The 21,179-nt window shown below is 35.7% G+C and overlaps 1 protein-coding gene across 5 annotated transcripts in view; it reads right to left on the minus strand.

Annotated features, from left to right (window-relative positions):
* The window catches only part of LOC127877616 (furin-like protease kpc-1), a 124,785-nt gene that overhangs the window by 22,759 nt on the left and 80,847 nt on the right, over window positions 1-21,179 (minus strand). For all 5 annotated transcript variants that reach the window (XM_052423663.1, XM_052423662.1, XM_052423661.1 and 2 more), the window contains exons 6-10: window positions 13,779-13,867; window positions 12,661-12,833; window positions 7,014-7,226; window positions 1,717-1,817; window positions 1,278-1,381 (exon numbers count right to left, since the gene is read on the minus strand). In XM_052423663.1, the coding sequence (XP_052279623.1) occupies window positions 1,278-1,381; window positions 1,717-1,817; window positions 7,014-7,226; window positions 12,661-12,833; window positions 13,779-13,867 (680 nt within the window). The remainder of the gene's footprint in view (window positions 1-1,277; window positions 1,382-1,716; window positions 1,818-7,013; window positions 7,227-12,660; window positions 12,834-13,778; window positions 13,868-21,179) is intronic.

Consider the following 21,179-nt stretch of genomic DNA (forward strand, 5'->3'; position numbering starts at 1 on the left):
GCCATGTTTTTAATACCTAGATTTTTTTTACATATATATATAAGGAAAATGCTTCTTACATACATATAGAGAAAACTGCCCCATCCCCTGGCGGCCATGTCTTTCCACTGATCACGACCATTTTCAAACTCATCCAACATATCAATAAAACCAATGTTTTAACCAAGTTTCATGATGATTGGCAAAAAAATGTGACTTTGAGAGTGTTCACAAGCTTTTTTAGTATATAAAATTAAGGAAAATGACGGACCCCCCACCACTGGCGTTCATGTTACTAGATTGATCAAAACCATTTTTGAACTCAACCGTCATATCCAGGAAAGAATCTTCTGACCAAATGTCATGAAGATTGGGCAACAAATGTGTATTCTAGACTGTTCACATGTTTTCTTATATACATATATATATAGAGAGAAAACTGCCCCACCCCTCGGGGCCATGTTTTTTCACTGATCACGACTATTTTCAAACTCAACCAAGATATAAATAAAACCAATATTTTGACCAAGTTTCATGATGATTGGACAAAAAATGTGACTTAGAGTGTTCACAAGTTTTTTTTACTATATAAATATAATGAAAAAGACCCCCCCCTCCTGGCGGCCATGATTTTTTACCGATTCGAACCATTGTCGAACTCAACCGTCATATCCAGGAAACAAACGCTCTGACCATATTTCATGAAGTTTGGGCAAATAATGTGTCTTCTAGACTGTTCACATGTTTTCACTATATACATATAGAAAAAAGTGCCCCGCCCCCTGGCGGCCATGTTTTTTCGCTGATCATGACCATTTTGAACTCGTCTGAGATATCCCTAAAAAGTCAATGTTAAGACCAAATTTCATGATGATTAGGCAAAAAATGTGTGACTTCTAGAGTGTTCACAAGCTTTTTTTACTTTATAAACATAAGGAAATGGCGGCCATGATTTTCAATGGACCGAAACCATTTTTTAACTCAACCAACATATCATTAAGACAAACATTTTGACAAAGTTACATGAAGATTGGGCATTAAATGTGACTTCTACAGTGTTCACAAGGTTTTTCTTTTTTTTGACCTAGTTTTTTACCCAGCATGACCCACTTTTGAACTCGGTCGAGGTATCATTAGGACAAATATTATTACCAAGTTTCATGAAGATCGGACAATAAATGTGGCCTCTAGAGTGTTCACAAGGCAAATGTTGACGACGGACAACGGATAAAAGGCGATCACAAAAGCTGTGCTCAGGTGCGCTTAAAAAAGAAGAAAAACACATTTTAAGCACTGACCTTTGCGGCTCACCCCGTTAGTGGTCCACGTGGGGTCCTGGAGGTAGTCAGGCTTTGCAGTCATCACAACAATGTGCTGCATGTCCCTCCATGTCAACATAGGGCTGCAAACAAACAGTGGGCAGTGTCACACAATGTCAATGACACACACTTAAAATGTCACACTACTAGCAATATCACACTCATGCTTTTTTCCAAATCACACAAATAATTACAATGTCACACATTTGAAATGTTACACCCACAGGTTTGTTAAAACATTTACCCCTCAGAAAGGCACTTTGATGTGCTCGAGTCCTTTATAAATCTATTTTAAGTCTTATCGGCTTCCTTCCAACCCTCAGATACTAATGAGCATAAAACCTGAACAGCCTGCTAGTTACTGCTGGTTGCATAAAGCCATTCTTCACTTTGATTCTGAGGGCACACTACCCCTTACTTTGCCTGCAGTGCAAGGGCACACAGTCCGGCTGCTATGGGTGCGCTGGCTGAGGTCCCGGTGTGAGTCTCCGTGCAGCCCTTCTTGATGTCTGTAGTCATCTGTTGGAATAGCATCACATGAGATAATTGGTCAGCATAGAAAGTGACATTGACATCGTGTCACTTGGGAACATTTGGTAAACAGCAGTAGGAAATATAATAATTTATAACATTTCTATTGCTATGGTAAATTCCATTAGTTATTGTTTTTGGTTCTTTTTTGATAGGTATGTTTCATTTAGAAATATTTTCTCAAATACAAATATAATGTATTATGTGTTTGTTCTGTTCTTATTATTGTTCTTGTTTCTTTTGCTTATGAACCTGTGCTACAATTGATCCACTTTTCTGACAATGACTTTCTTCAGAAGGAAAAAGTCAAGTGTGTATAATTGTCATTATAGTTTGATTGAATGGGAAAAGTCAGTTATACATTGTTGTACATTTATAATCCTAGTATGATAGGGTAAAAGTCAAGTTTGCACAATAATCATCGCAGCATGATAGAAGTGGAAAAGTCAAGTTTGCACAATAATCATTGCAGCATGATAGAAGTGGAAAAGTCAAGTTTGCACAATAATCATCCCAGCATGATAGAAGTGGAAAAGTCAAGTTTGCACAATAATCATTGCAGCATGATAGAAGTGGAAAAGTCAAGTTTGCACAATAATCATCCCAGCATGATAGAAGTGGAAAGTCAAGTTTGCACAATAATCATTGCAGCATGATAGAAGTGGAAAAGTCAAGTTTGCACAATAATTATCGCAGCATGATAGAAGTGGAAAAGTCAAGTTTGCACAATAATCATCCCAGCATGATAGAAGTGGAAAAGTCAAGTTTGCACAATAATCATTGCAGCATGATAGAAGTGGAAAAGTCAAGTTTGCACAATAATCATCGAAACATGATAGAAGTGGAAAAGTCAAGTTTGCACAATAATTATCGCAGCATGATAGAAGTGGAAAAGTCAAGTTTGCACAATAATTATCGCAGCATGATAGAAGTGGAAAAGTCAAGTTTGCACAATAATCATCCCAGCATGATAGAAGTGGAAAAGTCAAGTTTGCACAATAATCATTGCAGCATGATAGAAGTGGAAAAGTCAAGTTTGCACAATAATCATCCCAGCATGATAGAAGTGGAAAAGTCAAGTTTGCACAATAATCATCGCAGTATGATAGAAGTGGAAAAGTCAAGTTTGCACAATAATCATAGCAGCATGATAGAAGTGGAAAAGTCAAGTTTGCACAATAATCATTGCAGCATAATAGAAGTGGAAAAGTCAAGTTTGTACAATAATCATTGAAGCATGATAGAAGTGGAAAAGTAAAGTTTGTACAATAATCATTGAAGCATGATAGAAGTGGAAAAGTCAAGTTTGCACAATAATTATCGAAGCATGATAGAAGTGGAAAAGTCAAGTTTGCACAATTATCATCGAAGCATGATAGAAGTGGAAAAGTCAAGTTTGTACAATAATCATTGAAGCATGATAGAAGTGGAAAAGTCAAGTTTGCACAATAATAATCGCAGCATGATAGAAGTGGAAAAGTCAAGTTTGCACAATAATCATCGCAGCATGATTGAAGTGGAAAAGTCAAGTTTGTACAATAATTATCGCAGCATGATAGAAGTGGAAAAGTCAAGTTTGCACAATAATCATCGAAGCATGATAGAAGTGGAAAAGTCAAGTTTGCACAATAATCATCGAAGCATGATAGAAGTGGAAAAGTCAAGTTTGCACAATAATCATAGCAGCATGATAGAAGTGGAAAAGTCAAGTTTGCACAATAATCATAGCAGCATGATAGAAGTGGAAAAGTCAAGTTTGTACAATAATCATTGAAGCATGATAGAAGTGGAAAAGTCAAGTTTGCACAATAATCATCGCAGCATGATAGAAGTGGAAAAGTCAAGTTTGCACAATAATCATCGCAGCATGATAGAAGTGGAAAAGTCAAGTTTGCACAATAATCATTGCAGCATGATAGAAGTGGAAAAGTCAAGTTTGCACAATAATCATTGCACCATGATAGAAGTGGAAAAGTCAAGTTTGCACAATAATCATCGCAGCATGATAGAAGTGGAAAAGTCAAGTTTGCACAATAATCATTGCAGCATGATAGAAGTGGAAAAGTCAAGTTTGTACAATAATCATTGAAGCATGATAGAAGTGGAAAAGTCAAGTTTGCACAATAATCATTGAAGCATGATAGAAGTGGAAAAGTCAAGTTTGCACAATAATCATTGCAGCATGATAGAAGTGGAAAAGTCAAGTTTGCACAATAATCATTGCAGCATGATAGAAGTGGAAAAGTCAAGTTTGCACAATAATCATCGCAGCATGATAGAAGTGGAAAAGTCAAGTTTGCACAATAATCATTGCAGCATGATAGAAGTGGAAAAGTCAAGTTTGCACAATAATCATTGCAGCATGATAGAAGTGGAAAAGTCAAGTTTGCACAATAATCATCGAAGCATGATAGAAGTGGAAAAGTCAAGTTTGTACAATAATCATCCCAGCATGATAGAAGTGGAAAAGTCAAGTTTGCACAATAATCATTGCAGCATGATAGAAGTGGAAAAGTCAAGTTTGCACAATAATCATCGCAGCATGATAGAAGTGGAAAAGTCAAGTTTGCACAATAATCATTGCAGCATGATAGAAGTGGAAAAGTCAAGTTTGCACAATAATCATCGCAGCATGATAGAAGTGGAAGTCAAGTTTGCACAATAATCATCGCAGCATGATAGAAGTGGAAAAGTCAAGTTTGCACAATAATCATTGCAGCATGATAGAAGTGGAAAAGTCAAGTTTGCACAATAATCATCCCAGCATGATAGAAGTGGAAAAGTCAAGTTTGCACAATAATCATCGCAGCATGATAGAAGTGGAAGTCAAGTTTGCACAATAATCATCGCAGCATGATAGAAGTGGAAAAGTCAAGTTTGCACAATAATCATAGCAGCATGATAGAAGTGGAAAAGTCAAGTTTGTACAATAATCATTGCAGCATGATAGAAGTGGAAAAGTCAAGTTTGCACAATAATAATCCCAGCATGATAGAAGTGGAAGTCAAGTTTGCACAATAATCATCGCAGCATGATAGAAGTGGAAAAGTCAAGTTTGCACAATAATCATCCCAGCATGATAGAAGTGGAAGTCAAGTTTGCACAATAATCATCGCAGCATGATAGAAGTGGAAAAGTCAAGTTTGCACAATAATCATTGCAGCATGATAGAAGTGGAAAAGTCAAGTTTGTACAATAATCATTGAAGCATGATAGAAGTGGAAAAGTCAAGTTTGCACAATAATCATCCCAGCATGATAGAAGTGGAAAAGTCAAGTTTGCACAATAATCATTGCAGCATGATAGAAGTGGAAAAGTCAAGTTTGCACAATAATTATCGCAGCATGATAGAAGTGGAAAAGTCAAGTTTGCACAATAATTATCGAAGCATGATAGAAGTGGAAAAGTCAAGTTTGCACAATAATCATCGAAGCATGATAGAAGTGGAAAAGTCAAGTTTGCACAATAATCATCCCAGCATGATAGAAGTGGAAAAGTCAAGTTTGCACAATAATCATAGCAGCATGATAGAAGTGGAAAAGTCAAGTTTGCACAATAATCATCGAAGCATGATAGAAGTGGAAAAGTCAAGTTTGCACAATAATTATCGCAGCATGATAGAAGTGGAAAAGTCAAGTTTGCACAATAATCATAGCAGCATGATAGAAGTGGAAAAGTCAAGTTTGCACAATAATCATCGAAGCATGATAGAAGTGGAAAAGTCAAGTTTGCACAATAATTATCGCAGCATGATAGAAGTGGAAAAGTCAAGTTTGCACAATAATCATAGCAGCATGATAGAAGTGGAAAAGTCAAGTTTGCACAATAATCATCGAAGCATGATAGAAGTGGAAAAGTCAAGTTTGCACAATAATTATCGCAGCATGATAGAAGTGGAAAAGTCAAGTTTGCACAATAATCATAGCAGCATGATAGAAGTGGAAAAGTCAAGTTTGCACAATAATCATCGAAGCATGATAGAAGTGGAAAAGTCAAGTTTGCACAATAATTATCGCAGCATGATAGAAGTGGAAAAGTCAAGTTTGCACAATAATCATTGCAGCATGATAGAAGTGGAAAAGTCAAGTTTGCACAATAATCATCGAAGCATGATAGAAGTGGAAAAGTCAAGTTTGCACAATAATTCATCGCAGCATGATTAGAAGTGGAAAAGTCAAGTTTGCACAATAATCATTGCAGCATGATAGAAGTGGAAAAGTCAAGTTTGCACAATAATCATCGCAGCATGATAGAAGTGGAAAAGTCAAGTTTGCACAATAATCATCGCAGCATGATAGAAGTGGAAAAGTCAAGTTTGCACAATAATCATTGCAGCATGATAGAAGTGGAAAAGTCAAGTTTGCACAATAATCATTGCAGCATGATAGAAGTGGAAAAGTCAAGTTTGCACAATAATCATTGCAGCATGATAGAAGTGGAAAAGTCAAGTTTGCACAATAATCATTGCAGCATGATAGAAGTGGAAAAGTCAAGTTTGCACAATAATCATTGCAGCATGATAGAAGTGGAAAAGTCAAGTTTGCACAATAATCATCGCAGCATGATAGAAGTGGAAAAGTCAAGTTTGCACAATAATTATCGCAGCATGATAGAAGTGGAAAAGTCAAGTTTGCACAATAATCATCGCAGCATGATAGAAGTGGAAAAGTCAAGTTTGCACAATAATCATTCGCAGCATGATAGAAGTGGAAAAGTCAAGTTTGCACAATAATCATTAGCAGCATGATAGAAGTGGAAAAGTCAAGTTTGCACAATAATCATTGCAGCATGATAGAAGTGGAAAAGTCAAGTTTGCACAATAATCATAGCAGCATGATAGAAGTGGAAAAGTCAAGTTTGCACAATAATCATTGCAGCATGATAGAAGTGGAAAAGTCAAGTTTGCACAATAATCATCGAAGCATGATAGAAGTGGAAAAGTCAAGTTTGCACAATAATCATAGCAGCATGATAGAAGTGGAAGTCAAGTTTGCACAATAATCATCGAAGCATAATAGAAGTGGAAAAGTCAAGTTTGTACAATAATCATCATAGCATAATAAAACCATAAGTCTTATTCATAAAATGACATTCTGAAAACTGTTAAAGTGTCCCTTTGCATGCTATATACAACAAGTTCTAATATAAATCTCAAAACAGGATGGCACTTGATATGATGCTTACAATCTGCCTCTCTCCTGCAGACCCGCTGCTGTACGTGGTGGCCAGGGTGGAGGAGCAGGCCTCAGAGTACCAGGGGATCTTGCCGTTCTCAGTTGCACTGCTGATAGACAGCGTGTGGATGCTGTTGGTGTAGCCGTCACAGTTGCAGCTGTCATCATCACGTCCACCGTTACCTGACGCCCACACAAATATCGAGCCCAGGCCACCTCGACCCTGCAGAGAACAGAAAATGAAGGTTCCATGAAAACAAGACTGTTGAACAAAAGGGTAAGAAGGTTGATTTTGTTTAACTTTGTATTGTCCACTTTAAAATTATCAGGGGTGTAATTTTGTTAACATCTGAAAGGTGGAACTGTATCTTATACCCTGTCAGGAGTTAATTCCAATTGTTTTTTATTAAATTTTATCACTATATAAGATGATTTCGCTGAATACTGAATTCAGATGAATTATCATATCTAAATCAGGAGGAGATAGTGTGTACACTACCCTGCATATGAGATCATTGGGATGGGGCCATTTTCATTATTTTTATGCAGACAAGGAACAATTTTGCAAACCAATTCAGACCAACTTTTTGGGATTTTCAATCGTTCTTTCTGGAACTCAATCAGTCAAAGACAGTCAGAACTAAAACAAGTACATGTACTAGTTAAACAAACATCATGGTGTATGCAAATATACCAGATATGGTAAATGGCTTTTAAAATTGGCAAAATGATAGAGCATTAACTTTATTTTGTACAGGGTTAACATTTAACAGGTAATCCTTAACATAAACAAGAGATGTGTTTGTCAGAAACACAATGCCCCCTACTGCGTCGCTTTGAAGCCATATATTTGACATTTGACCTTGAAGGATTACCTTGACCCTGCACCACTCAAAATGTGCAGCTCCATGAGATACATATGCATGCCAAATATTAAGTTGCTATCTTCAATATTGCAAAAGTTATGGCCAATGTTAATGTTTTCGGACGGACGCACAGACTGACAGACGGACGGACAGACTGGCGGACAGTTCAACTGCTTTATGCCACCCTACCGGGGGCATAAAAATATCGAAACAAAATATTATGAAAACTACAAAACATTTATTTTTAATCTTAATGAAATCCAGTATTGCTTACATTTCTTGCAGATGTACAATTGCGCTTTTTCCTTTTTTAGAAGTTGGCTTAATGAGAAACGATTAATTGCTTGAACAGTTGTATACAGGCAGATGAAATAACACAGTATTGAAAGTACATTTTTGGTACTTAATGTACAAGCTTTGTGCAAGGTAACTTCTTTATAGCATTTCCATGAAATAATTATCATATGCATTGCAGTTACACCTCATTACAACAGATGCATATGACTAAATCACCTGTTATTATTCCATGGGGATTATTCATAATCATACAATCTGCATCATTAATATGAACTGTACTTGTAGATATTAAGCAGCTGTTTTTACAATGAATGCAAGGGAGGTAAAACATAACTAAAAAGTCTTGTTCATATTCAGTTCCCTCCCTTTTTGAAAACTGGGGGAGGGGGTGAAAATAAAAAACTTTCTTGCCATATTTTTACTTAAGTTCAATTGAAATTGCAAACTTAACTTCATCATAGATATAAATAAACCAGATAGATTTGGCTAAAAACAATTACATAACAAATTAACAAATAGTTTTAAGAACACTAATCTTTACAAGCTTGCTTTGCAAAAATTACAAATAAATATTTTAACAAGTGTATACATACATCAGACTCGATGAAAATTCACATAGGAGTAAATCAAAACTTGACAAGTTTATAGTAGTCATAAATATCACCACACCCTGCAATTTACGTTTACATTTGCAGCACGAAGATATGATAAGCCACTACTACTACAACTGCAGCGTATCTGTACTCTTATCCGTAATTTCAGGCAATCTGCCATGCAACGGCGGAAAAAATGCGTCATTAAAACTGCATCCTTTTTATTTTCGTAAATATCTTAGCAAGAAATGTTTAGAAATGTTTGATAAAATTCCTAATATCTAATATCTCAAGGCATGGAGAATATCAGGTTAATCAATTCCTCAACAGATCTCGCTGGAGAAGTGCAGAATTGATCTTTTTATGAACAAATATCTATGCAGTTGAGACATTTTTCTTCTGGTTCTTTTTGGTAGGGACTTCTTAATAATGTGTATTAATTTCAAGATTCTTTGATGGAAGACCTAAAATCTAAACTCTTCATTCATAATCATCATAGAGACATATAGACTCTGACAGCAACACAGTTTTATTGATTTATTTACAATTTTCTTCATGAAAATGCTTATCCTATAACTTGTAAATACACATAAAAGTAGCATCCTCTTTAAAATAAATTTCCAGATTTAGATTTGTATTATAAATTCACAGCACATGCTTAATAAAACATAATCCTTCCACTTATCTTAGAAAATGCAATATGACGTAAACAGGTTTTGTTGTTAATGTGCTGACTATATCTATAAGCAATATATTACAATAAACTGTCTTTGCAAAACATCAGTATCAATATTATTCTGCATTTTATTTTTATCTTTCCCAAAATTAAATAATTTTATACAAAACAAGAAACCGTCGGAGACGGGTGACGCTCCCCAAAGGTTTTTTATGTCACAATATTGCACTATATATTCAGATAAAAGGAAACATCTTGAGGGGCATAACTTTGGACAAATTAATACGATGGATGGTTTAGCAACTTAAAAGTTTCAAAGGGCCATAACTCTCTAAATAAATCATCTAACCAGAACCCACAAATAACATGCGCATCTCCTCAAGGTAGTTAAGCTTCCCATAAAGCTTCATTGAATTCTAGTCATAGCCCGGACAAGAATTGCACTATATGTACAGTTTATAGAAAATTTCAAAGGGCCATAACTCTGTGAAAACTCATCCGACCAGAACCCGCTGATAATATGCACATCTCCTCTTGGTAGTGAAGCTTCCCATAAAGTTTCATTGAATTCCCGTAATAAGTTGCTGAGAAATCACTCGGACAAGAATTGCGCTATATGTACAATGGAAAATTTCAAAGGGCCATAACTCTGTGAAAAATTATCCGATGAGAACCGGCTGATAATATGCACATCTCCTCTTGGTAGTGAAGCTTCCCATAAAGTTTCATTGAATTCCAGTCATTAGTTGCTGAGAATTAGCCCGGACAAGAATTGCACTATATGTACAGTTAATGGAAAATTTCAAAGGGCCATAACTCTGTGAAAAATCATCCGACCAGAACCGGCTGATAATATGCACATCTCTTCTTGGTAGTGAAGCTTCCCATAAAGTTTAATTGAATTCTGGTCATTAATTGCTGAGAAATAGCCCGGACAACAATTGTGCACGGACGGACGGACACACGCACGGACAGACAAAGCGGCGACTATATGCTCCCCCCCAAAAAAATTTGGGGGAGCATAATAAACTATAAATAACAGAAAGCAAGACTTCATGATTTCTTAAATGTCGGTGCTGCATACAGATTTTCAGTAGATTTGTTTTCAAATCTTGTAAATCTTTTTTTACTGACCACTTACAAAACCTGATAAACTTATTTTCATTTGACATTATTTGAAAGTCAGCTATTCTCTAGCTACAAACAACTTTCTTACGATTATGCTGGTGAAAAATAAATAAATGTATATTGAAACAAGAGGTCCATATACTATAAGGCACTCACCTGTGACCCAAAGGAACTAGACTTTTCTGTGATTTTTTTTTTTTTTTAGAGGTCACAGTGACCTTGACTTTTGACCTAGTGACCCAGCAGGAGATGTGTTCGTCAGAAACACAATGCCCCCTACTGCGCCACTTTGAAATAAAATTTCTATTTATCATTTGGCAGGTATAGAAATCATCTCCCTTTAAAGCTTATTACTTCCCTTGGATTTTTTCCAATCCAACGGGGGGGGGGGGGGGGGGTCTGTAGACAGTAAAAAATGACCAAGACAGACATCACTGACAACCAAGGCCTGTGGTTTATCAAAGAGATCATAGCCAGAGTTCATCATGTATCTTTGGACACAAGTCCACAGGTATGTAATGAACACTAATATTAACAACTAAATACATGAAAGAAATGATAATTATATCATTAAAAAAAAAATTGACAAATCAATCATTTGAGTTATAAATAATCAAAATAATAAATCTATACAGTAACTGTGAAAAGAACTTCAATTCTTGGTAAGGAAATATATAATATGAGGTTTATAATCATATAAATTACTTCCCTTGAAAATAATTGTCTCTAACAAATCTCTATTTTTAGTAGCAAATAATTAAAAGCCACTACCATGACTGTAGATTCACCACTCAAAATGTGCAGATCCATGAGATACACATGCATGCCAAATATATAAAGTGGCTATGTTCAATATTGAATAATTATCTCCCTTTAAAGCTTATTACTTCCCTTAAATGTGTATTTTTTACTGTAGACCTTGAAGGATGACCTTGACGTTGACCTTTTACCACAATGTGTTTGTCAGAAACACAATGCCGCCTACTGCGCCGCTTTGATTTATTTAACACTCAAAATGTGCAGATCCATGAGATACACATGCATGCCAAATATCAAGTTGCTATCTTTAATATTTAAAATGTTATGGCCAATGTTAAGGTTTTAGCACGACGCCTACGGCAGACGGCGGACAACGAGCTGGCTATAACAATAGCTTGGGTTTTCTCCGAAAACAGCCGAGCTAAAAACTGCCCAGCCCCCCGGCAACCATGTTTTTTAACAAACCAGATTTTTTTTGCACTCGACCGTGAAGTCATTAAAACAAGTTTGCTAACTAAGTTTAAAAAAGATTGCACAAAAATGTGACTTCTAGAGTGTTAACAAGGTTTCATTATAGCCATATAAAGAAAAATGCCCCGCCCCCTGGCAGCCATGTTTTTTGAAGAACCATAATTATTTTCAAACTAAGCCAAGTTATCATTAGAACAAAATGTTCTGACCAAGTTTCAAAAAGATTGGACCAAAATGTGTCTTCAGGAGAGGTAACGAGGTTTCATTAAAGCCATATAACGAAAAATGCCCCACCCCTTAGTAGGCAATTTTTTTAGCGAACCAGAATCTTTTTCAAACTTAGCCCAGATATAATTAGAATATTTTGTATACGAAAAAAAATGTTCTGACCAAGTTTCATGAAGATTGGACAATAAATGTGACTTCTAGAGTGTTAACAAGGTTTAAATAGAACTATATATGGAAAACTGCCACAAACCTCAGCAGCAATTTTTATCAACAAACCGGAACCATTTTCTAACATGTCCAAGATATCATTCGGACACATGTTCTGACCAAGTTTTATGAAAATTGGAAACAAATGTTGCCTCTAGATTATTAGCAAGGTATATGTTGATGACCAATGACGCACAACAGACAAAAGGTGATCACAAAAGTTTACACAAGCACGTTGTGCTCAGGTGAGCTAAAAAGGAAAATTGTCACTGTCCTTTAAATAACAATACAAAACCAGACACATAGAGGTCAGTTTAAATGTTCCTAATGCAAATTAACATTAAAGCCAGTTTTACTGAATCTTACATAACTTTTTCTAATATAGCTTTCAATTTGCAGGATTCCCTTGCTATTTTAGACTGTCTCACTAACCCGTGTGACGCCATCATAGAAGGCCTTGCGGGCGAGTGTAGCGGGCCCGTCCACTGTGCGTCCATCATCGTCTGGTCCCCAGCTGGCGCTGTAGATCTGGATGTGCTGTGGGTTCAAGCCAAGCGACTGAGCCTCCACGGAGTCTGTCACATCACCATCCAGCATACGCACACCTGAAAGCCAGGGCAGTGATCGAGGGTTGGCTGTGAAACTAGTGGATATCATGAATGGTAAGTAGACACAATGATTTCATGCTCAGAGTTTGACCGAATAGGAAAATAGCAGGGCTCTTAAAATGGGAATTTTATGGCAACTGGGAAATATTGGCAGAAGGAGGATAAGATATATCATAATTTCACTTTTGTGATAAAAAAAAAAAAAATACACCTAAAAATTGATCCTAAAAGACATATTTATATACCCAAATATAGAGAAATTCTATACTAGATACTAGAAACAGTTGTATAGTAAACATTTCTATTTCTAGAGAACATTCTATTCTTGTTAATGAAACAAAGTTGAGATGATCACATGCCTGCGTCTTTGAATATAACAAAGGGCTGCATATTTATTAAGCACAGCCATACCCATGTGATTATGTACTGCTAAGATAATACATCGCTCATTATTTGGGTTGCATGCATTCATGATGCAATTTAATCACATTGATCAAAAGAACATGATCCTCAAAAGGGACTTTCTTTCAATTTTATGGGCATTAGAAAATCTCCATACAACGTTAAAAATATATCATAGCCATCAGCAGAAAAACAAAACTTCAGACTCAACTGTTTGAACAAACTGGGAATTAAAACATTCGGGAAAAATAAGTAATTTATTTACTGAGCTTGCACATGAACATTATGAAGGTTGATTTTTCATCATCATAGTTCACACAATGTCAAGGGGATAAGTATATCGATTTAATATTGGTATATTGGCAAAATGTTTAGCTTGGAAATGAAAATTGTGAGAAGGTTACATGACCACTGTTATTTGAGAGATAAATAAATGACCAATTAAAACAATCCAAGTGACATAATCCAATATATATATATATATATATATATAAATAAGCATATATAAGCATGAACACTGAATAACAAAGTGTCACTCACCTCCAATTCTAGCATCATATGCTGCCCCGACTATACACTCACTGTTGTTGGCCTGTGCCGCCACTTCCCCGGCACAACGAGTGCCATGCCTGAAACAAAGAAACAACAGGCATCAGTGCCATGCCTGGATCATATAAACAACAGGCTGGTCTGGAGCTTGTGCTGGTTGTGTATGGCATAAGGCACCTATTCGCATGACACCGCTCATAATGAGTATTCAATGTTTTGTGCATGATCTATGATAATGCTTTATACTGATCAGTTTTGTTATCCCCATCATTTGTCAAGGAAACTTTCTGCCAAGCTCAATCTTTCAAAGAATTATCAAAGTTTGTCTACAGATAGACATAAAGCATCAAAAAGCATGCCCTTTGATAAATCACTAGTACAATAATCAGCCTATACTTGTGTCCAGATAAGACGTATAGAGACCCCATCCGATACAAACATTACCCAAAAGAAACATAAATTGATCCAATGACGCAAATGATCCTGAAAGATGCTGGAAGGTATTGATTATTATTGTTTTTAGTTCTCAATAAAGCAAATCAGTCTACTGTTTGTTTCGTTTGATTTGGATTTGAAGGTCAAACAGATCAAAGTTCAGCAAAACATTGTTATAGCATTGGTATATAGGCACAATACTATGGTAGGAAATTTAGAAAATTGTAAAAAATACAGGAAGCTTTGTGCCAAAAAGTATCAAAGCAACAGATGTGGAAGTTCATTGCCAGCTTGCCTCGCCTCAGTGCCACTTAATACCAGTGGTGTCTTGCATAACACATCCCAGCAACACTATCTTTATCACCATCAACATAGCCCTGTCATGTTCCACAGGTACACTACCAGACTCCAGTAAGTACATCACAACCACCCATCATCATCCAAGACAACAGCAGACAGTAATTTTCCTTGTCCCAAACAAATGAGCCTCACTCTGGGAAAACTGGGCTAAATGCATGTGTGTGAAGTGTAGCCCCAGACTAGCCTGTGCAGTCTGCTTTACACTTTACAGACACTTTACACTTTAACTGGATAATTAGAATAGATTTCTAGCCTGTGCAGGTCAGTCTTGGAAAACACTTTAAGCACATACATAAAGCCCTGTTTTCCCAAATACAATATTCATATGCCTACAAGAATGAAGCAAGATGGGATATTTTTGGCTTCTCCAACAGAGCACAACAAGTAGTTTCGGTAAATTCAGATCTGTTATCTGAAAAGCAGTTTCACAGGGGATTTTTAGAGAGTGGAATTCTGATTCTAGAAATGATAACTTTATCACCCACTTTTGACAAAAGCATGGAGAAAAAGCACCAAAAAGCCTGTAAACTGATCAATATGTAATGCAGACACAACAAGGCAAGCAATAAGCCCACAGAACTATTGTCCCATTGGGACCGCTAGAGCTGGACAGGACTGGACTAAACAAGGACTGGAACTAGTGTTGTCTGCATGCCATTGTGAGTGGGAACAACCGTTTGATGAGAAACCAGAATTCTTAAACCAGAAATATGTCAAGAACATGAAACCATGTTTTAAATGTATTAATTACTGATTTAATACAAATAATTGAGGATTGGTCAATGAAAAATACAGGTGTTAATTTGAAATCACTTGTTTGCTTTTTTTTTAATTTTAAGTAACAGTGTCCTTGCCATGACTGGCACAAAAAGCAGAACCAAACTAGATCTTCATGTGAGCTACATACACACAAACTTTCAGTGCAAAATCTTATTCCAAAATTCAGTTATCTAAAATCTGTTTTTCTACTTTTAGTAACAGTTACTATAACCTTGACCCACCTATATACCATCCAAAGCTAGCTCCCCCTGCTAGGTTGCTATATCCAGAGTTTCATCATGATTGGTTAAATGCAAACTTGAGTCATTGACCAGAAACCTCCTGTTTGCGGCCACCGCTGTAACCCTATCTAATAACCAGGATTTTCAGCTTTGTTCAAAACCTTGTTACCAACTTTCAAGGCCTACTTTTTCCTAAACAGGATGCCTAACTTTACATAATTATTAAATGAAAATTCACAGATGCAATATAACAATAATCTCAATTTCCTGAAAAATAATGTGTTGGTTTTTCTGACCATGCAATAATTACAATTTCTAAAACACATCAAAAGAACTTTTGTAACCACGACGTTTGTTTTGAAAACTTGATGTAGTTTTTGTTTCTTTGAACCCCTACACATGCAGCCAATGTCCAATGATTCTTTATTTTCCACAAGGTAACATTAGAGAGTCTTGATTATGGCAATATTCGCGCAATAGAAATCACATCGAAACCACTAATGAGAAATCAGCTACCATAGGATTGCGATAGTTATAACAATCATGCGTTACCTCCTACAAATGCATTTTAATGACATATCTATGATTATTATTACTGATAACTCACTGATGATTTCTGGGAATGTAACTGATGATTGCTCAGGAGGCTGGCTTCCTAATAAAATATGTTTACAGTATCAGGATTCACAATATAATCATCTGTAGTACAAACACAAACCAATGTTATATTACATTTTTATTGGCCAATGAAAACAAACAGATTCTCAACACACAATACTCCAGGTATTTTCTCAGAACAGATCAAAATTGATGGCTTGTTACAAGTAGCATTTTCTAATTACTGTTACTTTGTTTAAATAAGGTTGCCCATGTGCCTCAATATTTTACTTTATAATGTTGTTAATCAATTGACTGATTGCGAACTGTCCATCAAATAAACCAATCTGATTGAAGATGCTTGAACATCACCAATTTGTCTGTAACTGAGTGAGCAGGGCAATCAAATCACCTGGCCACTGTTCAATAATCAATAGTAGTACAGCCATTGCAATTGTAACATTTAACTGACCAAAATATGATCATTTTTCCACCATATCAAATAGTGCATGGGTTCAACATTCAGGTCTGTTAGTTTTGGGAAACACCCCCTATCAAGCACCTCCTTTACTGAATTCATCAAAAGTCTTATTTATCAGATCCATTAGAGTTGACAATCTTGACACTCAGATGGAGGAAATCAGCTGAATTAGGTACACGTCTCAACCCTGAACATTCCTGCCATCAAAAAATATGTCACCCAATCAAATGTCTTTATTTAGACCATTACATGGGAAGAAACAGAACCAGACTTTGTGTAACTGATTGTCAACTTGGCTTATAATTTACTACATCTAATTCTAATGAGCCGCATTTTACAAAAAAAGGTATTATGACATATGGAGCTAGGGTAACTTCAAACCAGCCTGCACTGTTGCGAAGGAAGTGTAGTCAGGAGCAACCATGTCTGCCATAACCTCGCAAAAGGTGTCATGCTCTCAGACATGGTAGCTCATGATTAGACTGCTAAGATGCGCAGGCTGGTCTGGAGCTATGCTATCCAAATATGACATAATTAAGACCCATTTTTGCATGACACAGTTTAAATAATGAATGCCCCAGATTTATTCCAATACCAAACAAAAACACTAACATTTTGCAGCATGTTTGTAACCTAGACATAATAATTAATATACTACATTCTTGGGCATCTTACAATCAGAAATCCGTCAATATTTGTGAACCTGAAATTTCCAAGACACGAAATGCTCTAAAAATATTCCAGCTTATTATATTTATAGACACTATGGTTCAATTACAATTCTCTGCAACTAAATTTATGTCTGGAGATTATTCAGGTAAAATAAGACAGATTGACTTATTTACGTCATGAACGTCATGAACGTAAAAACATTAAGTGTGAACTGTCTTGTAACATTTTCAGAAACATATCATTAAATAATTTTATCAGATTTTTGTATAATATACTATAATGTTATTGATCTCCAGGGCTTTTCATGAGGTTTTAACACCCAGTGTGTTCAACATAAAATGCAGTTCATGGGATACTTCCTTAGTTGATGATGGTTTCACATTAAATTACAGACTCCAAAAAGTCTCATAAACATTTTAATTGACATGATCTTGTTGGTAAATCGACTGGAAAATCAGGTTTAAGTATAAGCCAATGGTCGGAACCTGGGCATCTGGTATGTACAACTGCCTGTGGTCTGTGGAAACAACCGTCAGAAGTTTAATCAGAACTTAGTGCAATTTAGTAAGAAGGAATTGTTTACAACAATAAGTTTACCCTCTGAAAGAACTCTTGATTTTATAAGAACTTTTGAACTGACTATGACTTGTAATATGCCTCATTTCCCACTGGACATAATACGTATTATGTGACAGGCAGCACAAGTATTAAGAAACAATTATATTCCTTCTTTGTGACATGTTTTACTAGCCTTGGCATATTAAGACATAGTTGACTTTGCATTGGATTGCGCAACTGATGCAGTTTTTGTACTGTCAAAACAGTAAGACATTTTATACCTGCGCCACTAAAATTGAGCATGTCCTACATGCTAGTCAGTCCTGCTGATGATTATCGCCCAGTTCTGTGTACAATCACTGTGTATATATATATATTATATCAGAATATTTTTTTTGGTCAAAATGATGAAAAAAAATGTTTTATGACATATTGATAGTGTGACTTTGCCACACACCCAACACCTGTGCGTACAATGAGGCTTAATGAATTTGTGTAAAGTGTTGACCAAACTTAGAATGTTCAGTCCACACAGGCTAATCAGGCACGACACTTTCTGCCCAGACCTGATTTGTGCTTAGTTAAGACTTTCTTTAAACAAATAATTCCATAAAAGCAGACAGAGATGTCCCTGAAAAGCCAGTGTGGACTAAACAGGCTTATCTGGGATGACACTTTACCCTAATCCATTTAGCCCAGTTTTCACAGAACGAGACTAATTTAAAGGGATCTGCTGCTAAATTTGGATATTCTGATAAATTTAAGCATGGTAACCTGTATATTGGTTTACATGTACACATTTAAAAATACAAATAATAAAGACATAAAAGATTTTAGACGCTGTTATCAAAGCAGATTATAGAAGGGACTTTAATGCAAAAACACACAAATAATAAACCAATCAAAGTTTCCCCTAACATAATTGCACTCCTAAAGGTCAAAACCTTAACACGTTTTTAAGGCATTTATCAAAAAAACTCTAATAACAAAATAAGCCAATAACAAAATTTTACAACTTCATAAGTTAACTTCCTTCAAAACCTTGCCTTCAATGAATGCACCTGCGTTTAGCTTACTATGATCATAATTGCCAGAAGAGTGAACAAAAAGCTCTGGCACTTGTTATTACACTTGTTTTTTCTGCTATTTAGCACAGCTTGGTAATGATATAATGGGAGGCTCATTAAACTCTCACTTCCTCTTTGCATGCTGCTGTCAAATTTGAAACATTGTAGGCGAATGTTTTGCTGTGTGGTTTTCCAGATTGTTTACATTCCTATCATAACATGTTAATAGAAATATGAAATTAGACATTGACACATGTTTGAGATTTTTATGAAGCATTGATCAAGTAATTATTGAAAATGTTGACTTAATATTTTAATTTTGAGGCTGTAAATGCCAGGTGTTTCACATATTAAAAACATTACTATGATGTTATGTTGGATTTGACATATAAAACAAGTTCAGTCCAACTCATAAGTGTGGGCATTTTTGTGTGAATATTACACATGACAAGTAAAAAAACACCATCCGATGACAAATACAGAGGGATAGATTTTTATTAAATTATACAGGAGACAACCTTAAAAAATGGAACTTGACAGGTGCAAATATTTCTTTGTTTTTAGTCTTGTATCTGCTGTAATCAACTCACATTTTTCCTCGGTAAGCAGTTTTAACATAACTTATGCCAATGACAACTGACTTACTTAAATAAGAGGAAGGGGTAATGTGGCCTTAGGAAGAATTCAATAACCAATCCGTACACAAGGTATGTGGCCGGCTGGGGATCAAACCGGCAATCCTCAGATTTGTAGTCCAGTGCCCTACCAAATGAGCAACTGGCATATAACTTATACCTTAATTATAGTATTAATTACATTTTTTGAATTCTCAGGAATACACAATCATACAGCTTTTTAATTTGTTTGCATTGTTATATAAAAACAACAATGTTAAATTTTGTTATGAAACAGTATACCACTTGAACAGAAAATGGATAATGCTGGTGACTATATTTAAACAAAATACAGCCTTAAGCAAAAAGCATAAAAACTAGATAACAATAAAGGTTAATGTGAGAAACAGTTAACAGTCATATTAAATAATAATACATTTTCGGCTCACTTATGTCCATATGTCCCGTTCATCTGATTGACAGTTAATAATTTATGAGAACCAATCCAAACATGTGGCTGCTGATCTACAATGTACCCCTGTAGAAGATGGAAACAGTTGCTTACATTAACATTGGACCAACTGAGAGTTGGAAAGGAACATACCAAGAAAAAGATACCCCAAATTAACATCATTATGAGCAATTAACATGCCAATTATCAACCCATATTCTCATAAACTTGGTAATTAAGTGTGTTGATACTGGCAACAGATTTCACTTGGGGAAGACAAGATAAGGGAAGTTGTCCCAAAGTTCAGCACTCTAAGATATACATCTGCCTGATAGAATGTGTTGAACTATGAAAGGATAGAAGGCAGTTTGTTGATAATACCCAGAACAGGCAATCAATTGCATTGCAAAAGTTGAATGGTATAAGGTAAATGTAAGTATTACAGAAATATTTCCACTAAGGTCATCCTTATAAACGTTGATTTGGGATAGCCTGACCGACTCATCAATATTGGGCATACCCTTCTTAGGTGTCTGGATTTAAAATAAAGATAAAATGTACAAGAAATGTACATGTACATGATGATGATGAAATGAAACCATGTTGACCAGGCAGTCAGAAATGGATTTTTGCTAATCGGCCAGCAAAGTTTTTGACAAACTTAAAATTGTGCAGTGACTGGATGACTTTGTCGAGTTCATTGAGCTTGATCAAGCAAGTTAGTAAGCTAATTCATCATTTTTTTTATTTGTTGTATTTTTTTGCAAATAGTCAATGATTAATGATTATGATGCATTTGTTCACTTTTAGACGATCACGTTGCACCACTCAGAATCAGAATTACATTCTATTCTTTCTGTTCTATGCGCAACACTATTGGCCAATATAAAAACAAAACTGCATGCATCTTGTTACTCCCTTCATGGTACCAACAGATCTAAATGGTTGACAACCTTTGGCAGTCACATTATATTTATACATGTATATTATTAAATTTTCCTGTTACATCTTGTTAAAACAAGAGCACCGCATAACGGGTGCCAACGCTCGGCTGCGGGTGCAGTTTTGAATAAATGAAAGCTTGTAAAAAAATAACAATTTAAGAGGTCAGTGACCTTGACCTTTGACCTAGTGACCCCAAAATGGGTGTGGCATG

This window comes from Dreissena polymorpha, chromosome 4, assembly GCF_020536995.1.
Source record: "Dreissena polymorpha isolate Duluth1 chromosome 4, UMN_Dpol_1.0, whole genome shotgun sequence".
NCBI lineage: Eukaryota > Metazoa > Mollusca > Bivalvia > Myida > Dreissenidae > Dreissena > Dreissena polymorpha.